This window comes from Sinocyclocheilus rhinocerous, unplaced genomic scaffold (assembly GCF_001515625.1).
Source record: "Sinocyclocheilus rhinocerous isolate Xijiao unplaced genomic scaffold, SAMN03320098_v1.1 scaffold453, whole genome shotgun sequence".
Taxonomy (NCBI): Eukaryota; Metazoa; Chordata; class Actinopteri; order Cypriniformes; family Cyprinidae; genus Sinocyclocheilus; species Sinocyclocheilus rhinocerous.
In genome coordinates, this window is record NW_015655565.1 from 863,701 (window position 1) to 872,900 (window position 9,200).

The following is a 9,200-nucleotide window of genomic DNA, read 5'->3' on the forward strand; positions in this document are numbered from 1 at the left end:
TTTTAAGAGCAGTACTGAAAGTGTAAAGGAATATGAAAATGATTTTTTTATTGGTTTAATCAATTCCTATTTTAATTGTAAAATTTAGCTACGCGTAGCATGTTGGATTCCGAATTAAAAATCACAATTAAACATATTATATCTTTCTTAGCATGGCAGAACATTAGATTTGACAGAAGGATCATCTAACCTTGTTTATCATTTTGTTGAGCACTTAACAAAAAATAAATAAAAAATACAAAAAAAAAAAAATACAAAAATGTTCTTAGTGCGTTAAATAGCCAACAACCCGATCTCATGAAAAAACGTAATTATGTTACGAGTTGGCGATTTTGTATGAATTCGTACAGTTTGATAAAACCTGTAACACTCAGTGGGGGCGTAAACAGTTTGTAGGAAACGAAAGATCTTATTAATTCATTCAAATTTCGCCACCAATTTGCCAAAACGTAAAATAGTTACGAATCGCCACGGGAGCGTTAGGACATTTGCAAAGGAACGTTTAGCTAAAGGAGGTAATTATAGCAACAGTATGCAGCTAGGTCGATTTAAGTTCAGTTTCATTATTGCTTTATTTTAGTAAATTATAAATTGTAAAATTATATTTTTTTTAAATGTAAATGTCTTTTAAAATTATAGGGGCGAAAATTGTGGTTGCAACCTAACAAATGACAGAAATTGATTTCATACATCGTTTTAAATGCTTTTAAAAACTGATATTTTCACAGATCTCGGCAAAAAAATAGAAAGAATGAAATGATACTTGAATCTAATGACACTTTTTGAGATGAGAGTGAGTTTTTTTTTTTTCAGTTTAATTTGAATAAATTCCATTATTGTACAAAACGGTCTTTACAACTGAATATATGGACTTCTCTGGACCACCTTCTGAGTAACATATAAAAATGCTACATTATGGCTTGTTTGTAAACCACTAGCAGATTAATTTTGCAGAGGAAGACACTTTGACTATTCCATTGTCTGTAAACAATTTGGGTGGCCATGTTTCCTGTACTTTAAAGTGTTACAGCACTACTGTCATTAATAGTATTTCTTTCCCCCTCCCTCTCTGGAGGTAAGGAGGTTGGTGGAGTAATGGTAACCTCCCTTGTTTTTCCAGCAAGCTGAGATAGAATGTCCCGGAGAAGCTGCCAGTGGGATATGGGTGGATCAAAAGGATAAAACTGGGAAGGGGAGGGTGTATCTTTTGTTGTGTAACAGTAAGCTATAAGCCATATGACACAGGACATCTCCAGGCAAACAATGCACTAAGGCCTTGTGTACAAGTGATGGACGATATCAGGCCTTGGGTCAACTGATGGTTGTTTACAGTGGTTACACAATTTCTTGAGTAGAGTGACTAAACATTTACTGTTATGGCAACCATACATTTCCCCATTATGCCACTGCTGTGAACTGTAATCGTGGATCAGTGAAATGTTGTGCATATGTAACGGGAGGCTTAATTATAGGAATACTAAATAATATAGTAGAAAAGGTGGTTTTTAAAAGTACCTGTGCAGATAAGTGTATGGTAAGTCTTGAAAGAAAGATACAGTTAAAGCATTTTTTTAAGTAATTTGATAAATAGGTATAGATGAATGTCTTTAATATTCCATAAACCACAAAACTGACTTGGTATTGTGTGAAATTAACATTGTCTGAGAAGGCCATTTCTGGGCCTGTATTTGTCTGATTTATACTTTTAAAGCAGCAAATTTACATTTTGGTATACTCATTTAGTCTCTTTTTGGTTGTTGTTGGTATATAGGGACATGTGAACTGATTCATTATGGGTCTTAAAAAGCCTTGGTTTTTCAGGTGGGGGTTTGATCGAAAGAGTTAGAGTTTGAGTCTCCAACCACCACATGTTTCCTGTCCTGGTCATTTCTGCTGGGAGTCGTAGCACCTATAACACTTCCCGCTCTGAGCAGGGGATCAGGAAAAAAAGAGCACTTCCTATCTTTCGGGCTCATGCGAACAGCGGGCATGGAAAGTCCTCAAAGGGAACTCTTTGTGTTCGTCTGTTCTTTGCATTGCTTTTTTAGCAATATAGGCAAGAGAAAAATAAAAAGGGATGGAGAAGAATTGTATCATTTATTGTGCTACCATAAGTTCTTGTAATATTGTTGTATGCTCTATGATGCTGCTCTATCTAGACAGATAGATAGATTGATTTCTTTGATATTAAAGTACTTTCTTCAATCACAGTTTCACAAAGAATGCTACAAGTAAGCTACATTATTACAGTAAGCTGATTTGTGCGAAAAGTGTAGACATTAGATGTGTTCGAAATCACATACTGTATTACATTTGGTTTGAAACTTGCTTCGTGTGCATGTGTGTATGTATGAATGCAATTTGGATGTAGTACATTGCCATGGTTTCACTGTCATGTGACCTGCGGCATCAGTTAGGGTAAGTTAGGGGGAATGGTCAGAGAATGGCTTCAATCCCGAGGCCTCATGGGATAGCAAATTGTCCATCGAATGTTCAATTCAGAATCTCTTATTACTTAAGTACTGTGAATTCAGACATACTACTCATGTCACATACTGTTTTTTGCCTACTATATAGTATGGACATAGACATATTCGAACACAGGGATTGTTTATTTGAGCTTAATTTTTTAGTTTGGGGTAGAATATTTGTTTATCCAAAACCATTGGAAGATGGGTGAAGAGTTTTGCAAACCAATTTCATTTGGTGACAGAAAAGGCAAAGAAATACACACACTCTTCTTTTAAGGTTTCAAATTCTGACCTGACTCTGTGTAAGTTAAAAACATACATTTTCTTCTCATTCTTTTTTGTTATTTTTAAGCATGGTATAATAATTGAATACTCTATTGCCTACCACATCCCAGTGGTCCTGGCCAAGGTGTGCCAGTTCCTGCTCTGTCATCAGCGTTGGGTACTGGAAAAGAAAACATGGAAAAGCCATGGAAAAAGAACCTATACAGCCAACCAAACAATAGAGTGAGAAAGCAATATGATCAACACAATCAAACACATTAACACTTCGAAACATATAAATGCACACAATTATACCTGCCATGTTTGTGTGCGCTTAAAAAATGGCTTATTCCGTATTCTGAAATGTCATATAAACACAAATGCCATTAAAAGAAAGCGGTTTAAGAGAATTAAGAGAAACTGTTTTAACATTTCTAACTTTCTTCTGAAGATCATGACTCAAGACCATGTAAATGGTCCAGCATTCTTGGAGAGTGCGCATGTGCACCTTTTCACCTTTGATCGATATATTGGTATGATATTAATATAGGCCTATAGATAAAATATGGGACGGAGGGGGTAAAGAGACAGACAATGTCCAGTAGAAGAATTAGTGCATATGCGATCCCCAGATATTATACACTAGTGAGGCCAAAATATATATATATATAATATATAAATAATTGTGATTTTATAACGCAGCAAAAATACTCATGTTATTTAGTTATAATCATTATTAAATGATTATGCATTTCCATCTTATGACCCTACAGATGACAAGCAGTTTGGCGAATGAATAGATGGATGGATGGATGAATTTCCATATTTATACAGTGTGAGAGAACAAATGAAAAATAAATCCAAGGTATTGTAAGAAATGGGGTTAGTGTGTTTGGGGAACGCAAAGCGGAAGATGCAAAGGAGGCCATTGAAAAATGGGTGGAGAAGCAGCATGGATGGATGGGCAGAGGGATAAAAGGATGGAAAGAGGAGAGGAATGACAATAAGGGAGCCTAATGAGGGTCCAGCACTGGGGACAGTGAGGAAGAGTCGGGAGGGGGCAGGAAACACTGCACACATCCTCAGATAGGAAACCTGCCTTTTCTATGAGGCATCCTGGAGTCAAATACTTTAGAGGTTTTGGTTTACTCTCTTTCACACACACTCTTTTATTGACTGAACACATATGGTATAGTTAATGGCTCAAGTGAGGAATGAGGCTTCCTTCCATTGGCAGACAAACTGTACAGGCAAACAGACAAACGCATACTGTCCTAGTCTGGTCATTGTGTTACTTCCTGTTATAAATCAGAATCCCATTAATAGTAAAAGATAATGAGTGAAATATTAACTTCAAAAACACATTTTAAATCCACAAGGCCACAGGCTGAGTACCGTAGGTAATCACAACCGTGCTGATATAGAGCCATATTGCACGGCTACGAGTGTGATATTGCTTTCATACAACAGTTTGACGGCACAAGTGTGTAAAAATTCCTCAAGTGCAGAAGTACTTCCTTCCACCACAGATTCAAATCTCAAGTTGACAGTTTTTTTCAGCTAATTCAGCTATTAATATATTTATATTTAAGAAATAACATCTATTAAAATGTTATTATTTTTACTACTAAATCAGAACCCCATTAAGGGTAAAATATTTTTTTTTATTATTGTATACTGAATTACAATAATTAGACACACACACAAACATACATATATATTGTGCCGCAATTTAGCCCACTCTCTCCTATAGTCATGTGTACAGACTATTATGAGTCAATGCAAAACATCCTCAAACCAGTTGAACCAATCCAGTGAACCAATGAATTTCTGTAAAATTACTGACAAAATATTTTTCCTGCTGCCCCCCTGTGTTCATAGGTAGAACTGCAAATGGCGGTTTTGAAACTACATTTTATAGATGTCTACAATGAAGGTTTGAATGGGCTCTGATTCACTTGTTCAAATCAGTCAGTACAAATGAATGGTTCATATTCCGACTCACAAGGTTTCCCCTAATGTGTGCTGTTAGCACAGAGTCCGGCTTCAGATCACTGCTGCTTATACACACTTATATACACCGCTGTACATTTTAACAAATAGTTTAAAACATATGGTACCATGTAATGTTTTTGCTATCAGTGGCGTTGTGATAGCTGTTTCTCCACGTTTGTATGACAACAGTGAGGAATAAAGTCAGCGAAAGCTCGTTTTAATTAAACATTCGTATTCATTGATACATATAGCTGCATATTTTGAAGAGATTTTGAGTATATATAGAGACATGCAGAAGTGTTTCTTCTTTGTGGGTTTTATCATGGCACATATTACCTGAACATGAAGCGGTGGTGTCTATCAGCAAATTAATGTGAGTGAGTGGAACCTAAAATACCCAGTATTTGTTTCACTCGGTATCTTTACACCACAGGACGGCAGTATGACGCTGCGGCGATGCTCGACACAATAGTTAATGTTATATGGTTTTTGCTAGCACTGTGTTTTATAACAGCTTTTTTTCTCTGTAAGTTTTCCCTGAAACTGCCTGGCAGCCTCGAGCACGTGTTTCAGGATTTAATCCGATATGGAAAAACTAAAGAAGACATCAAGCGCCCAAACTGGCAGCTTGTTTTTGACGTATCAAAGAGGTGATTCGGGATTAAATGTAGTTTTAAATGACTCTGTGAATTCCCCAGATATCATGTTTTGAGCATGTCAAGACTCAAGGCGATTATGCAGGAAACATTTTCTCTGATGTTGTCTTTAGGTGTTTCTATCATTTCTACGCGGCGTCTGTCATGTGGAATGGGCTCCTCCTACTATTCTCCATACGTTCTGTCGTCATGAATGAGGCTCTCCCTGATTGGCTAATTGACGCTCTTTGGTGTTTGACTGGCAGACCAAGAGTTGCTTGGAAAGGTACTGTACTTCAAATAGCAAAGAATGTTTTCCCCTCCCACTTCATCTTTCTTTTTTAAACAATGGCAACCAGTTCGTTACTATGGTAAAACCGTGATAATAGTTACCAAATCAGGAAAATTCTGAATGCTCTGTATATACACCGTTTAAGGGAGATCCTGTATTTTTTTTACTTTACATTTTTTATATTTTTCTGCTTGAATTTGTTGCAATATACATTACATTTATCTTCCAATAAATATTCACATGCTTAATTATGTGTGCTTTTCAGAGTTACATCTCTCCATTCTGCTTTTACAAGTGCTACTATGGGTCCATTCCTTAAGACGGCTACTGGAGTGCCTGTTTGTCAGCGTATTTTCTAATGGTGTGATCCATGTAGTTCAATATGCATTTGGTTTGGGTTACTATGTCCTGCTTGGTCTAACTGTCCTGTCTATAAATGCCTCTCTGCCACAGTCAGGTTAGTACAGTTTCCTAGATCCGATCCTGTCATCATTTTGTCATATTTTTTTTTTATTTTTTTAGCTAAAATGCACCTCCAAATTGAAAACTCAATATCTAATTCATGTTAACTTGACCAAAAATATTTAAGTACTTATCAGCCCAAATGTATCTTGACGTTTTCCTGAATTTGACTAACTATTTGTGTATTTGTCTCTGCAATGCCAGGGTCTCTCTTTGATCAGTTCACATGGCATCATGTAATCGGGACTCTTCTTTTCATCTGGGCATCATTCCTCCAGAACTGGTCCCTCTCACTGCTGGCCAAGATGAGGACTGACAGCTCAGGTAGAAAACCGCTGGAGTTTCCTTGAGAAAAAAAGTTTAAACTAATTCTTCTTATAACATGTATTATTTATAAATTAATATTAAATATTTGTTCCCTGTATCCAATATAGGTAAAGTAGAGACCCTGGCCCACAAGATGCCATGTGGGGGCTGGTTTGAGCTGGTCTCTTGTCCACATTACTTGGCTGAGCTTCTGATTTATGTTTCCATGAGTGTTTGTTGTGGCTGCAGTTCTCTAACCTGGTGGCTGGTGGTACTGTATGTACTCTTTAACCAGGCACTGGCTGCACAGCTCTGTCATGATTACTACAGGAGCAAGTTTGAGATGTATCCACGTCAACGCAAAGCTTTTATTCCTTTTGTCCTGTGATTTTTGTGTAATAAGCTCTTTTATATGGAGATAAGAATCAAATTAATAAACTATTAACTAAACAAAAACATAATCTTAATGTCTCTCTTTTATATGGCAACAGCTGACACATTGATCATGCATGTTTAATGTGTAAGGAACAGGGCAAGGAGGGAAATACACACAACATGACCGAAATGTACTGTTGCCATGACACAGACTGACCTCAAAAGGTGATTGACAACAGCTGCTTGCTTAGAGACGTTATTGTGAGATGTCAGCAAATGACTTAAAAAGGAAGTGGCTCTTACCACGTATTAACTATCTGAAGCCAGCTTCCTTGGCGTCTAGGATTTAGACTTGTTAAAACAAGAGAATCAACTGAGATACATATTTTCTGCCTGTTTCCTGCTATTGATCAACTGATGACAGTGTTGTTTGTTTGTTTGTACATATGTACAAGGACATACGACAAACCATAAGCAAATACAAATAGAGAAAGGTTAACAATTATAAAATATCAATGATTAAGCAGCAGTGCTAATAATGATTAAACAAATGGGCATTTAAAAGTATTTCAAGATTTTACAAGTTTAGGAATTAGTTTCTGCATTCGTTTCAATAATCTTGAGGACAGTATTGCAAAAGAGTGTATAGAAGTGTTTATGTACCCACCATTGTTCAGACAATTTTCCCTTAGAGAAAAATAGATTTTATCTTCTATTTACACGTAAGCCAACTATATGAATAACGTCTATCAATATTTGAACTTCGTGTAAACAAGATGGAATTTGCACTTTAAGCAAACCATATCTACTACCATTTCCAATCAGCTTCTAATAATTACATTTCAGAAATGTGTAACAAAGAGAAGGCAAAAGCATGTCTATAAATTAATCTTTGAGCTGAGTGAGTCTAATCTCATATTTCCCTTTTGCGTTGCAACTCTACCTACCTTGAAGGCGTTCTTAACACACGTCATTGGGAATGACGTTTCGACCAATAGTCTACCTCAATTTCAGTGACGTATACCTCTACGTACACGTTTATCTCCCAGGTGACCAATCGCGGTGAGTTTTCAACCGATAGTTTGTCTTTGCCTTGGTATCGGTCTCTCCGGGAAGATGGCTACGGTGGGCTAGCTGGATGGTAACGACGAAACGTTAATGTATATAAATTAGCGATTTTATTAGCTTGATTTGCAAAGTATTACTGCAGCAGAAGCCGTATTAGGCAGCCCTTAAAATGCCTCTTCGGGCCGGCGAGCGGCATGGCGGTGGCCGATTTATGTGCTTCCTTATTCTACTGAACGTCGTGTTCTCAGCCGGAGTTATAGCAACTCAAGAAGAGAATAAAGTCATTCACGAGGAGCAACCCGCGGAGGTTCGTATGGAACATTTATCATCTTTGCTAGATAACATACATATAAGAGTTGTTATTAACACTATAAATGTGTCAAAGAGGACTTGTGCTGGAAGTAGCCGGGTAATTAGGCTAGTGGCATTCAAGGGAAACTGGTTTGACTAATAGATTTGTCCACTTATTAAGCTCAAATAAACGGATGAATGTAATTTTGTCAAGCAGGGATCATTCAGGAGATTCTGCTTCTTCATCGACAGGGTGTCCGCGGGGTCTTAAAAAGTATTAAATGTTGACCATTACCGCATGCTCCCATCCGCTCCCGCGATTTTTGTGTCCACTCCCGCAAACATTCTATTGTTGTATATAATTTTCGCGCATCAGGGCGCCGCTATCAATATGTGAATGAGCTCTCGCAGTCGCAGTTCACTTTCACTTTCGATTTCGCGATCGCGTGCACACTGTGTAAAGGGAGCACATATTACGATAAAAGATATTGGTCGGTGAGCTCGGGATCTGTTGAGGAGCAAATCCTCCAACATCTTTGTCAGTTATCTCTCCTTACTGTGTAGTTTATTTATGGAATCCCGCAAGATTTGACGTCGTCTGTTACGGCGATAGCGCGGGGCTTATTGATCTCGCTCTCGCTGAACTTCTGACCATTACCGCATGCTCCCATCCGCTCCCGCGATTTTTGTGTCCACTCCCGCAAACATTCTAATATTGTATATAATTTTCGCGCATCAGGGCGCCGCTATCAATATGTGAATGAGCTCTCGCAGTCGCAGTTCACTTTCACTTTCGATTTCGCGATCGCGTGCACACTGTGTAAAGGGAGCACATATTACGATAAAAGATATTGGTCGGTGAGCTCGGGATCTGTTGAGGAGCAAATCCTCCAACATCTTGTCAGTTATCTCTCCTATACTTTTGACCCGTGATCAGTCAAATCTGACATCTGCAGCTCGTGTTGGGTGCAGGGTTGTTGTTGTTTTTTCCACGAAATTGGGCTGCTTTTAAACTTGCCATGGGTTGATTTTCCCCAGTGG

At 37.8% G+C, this 9,200-nt stretch overlaps 2 protein-coding genes across 3 annotated transcripts in view; both read left to right on the plus strand.

Moving 5' to 3' along the window:
- Positions 1 to 5,148: 5,148 nt before the first annotated feature.
- Positions 5,149 to 6,998, plus strand: LOC107718431 (polyprenol reductase). 2 transcript variants are annotated; one of them, XM_016525495.1, is made up of 5 exons: positions 5,149 to 5,380; positions 5,500 to 5,651; positions 5,923 to 6,114; positions 6,324 to 6,443; positions 6,554 to 6,998. In XM_016525495.1, the coding sequence occupies exons 1-5, from the start codon at positions 5,187 to 5,189 to the stop codon at positions 6,811 to 6,813; spliced, it is 918 nt and encodes a 305-aa protein (XP_016380981.1). In that variant the 5' UTR covers positions 5,149 to 5,186; the 3' UTR covers positions 6,814 to 6,998. The 2 variants fall into 2 exon arrangements, with proteins under 2 accessions (XP_016380981.1, XP_016380982.1); XM_016525496.1 differs by having other exon boundaries at positions 5,923 to 6,018.
- An 874-nt stretch (positions 6,999 to 7,872) lies between these two features.
- LOC107718400 (transmembrane protein 165-like) overlaps positions 7,873 to 9,200 on the plus strand; it is a 9,091-nt gene continuing 7,763 nt past the window's right edge. The window contains exon 1 of the mRNA XM_016525456.1: positions 7,873 to 8,175. Within this exon, the coding sequence (XP_016380942.1) occupies positions 8,038 to 8,175 (138 nt within the window). The 5' untranslated portion in view covers positions 7,873 to 8,037. The remainder of the gene's footprint in view (positions 8,176 to 9,200) is intronic.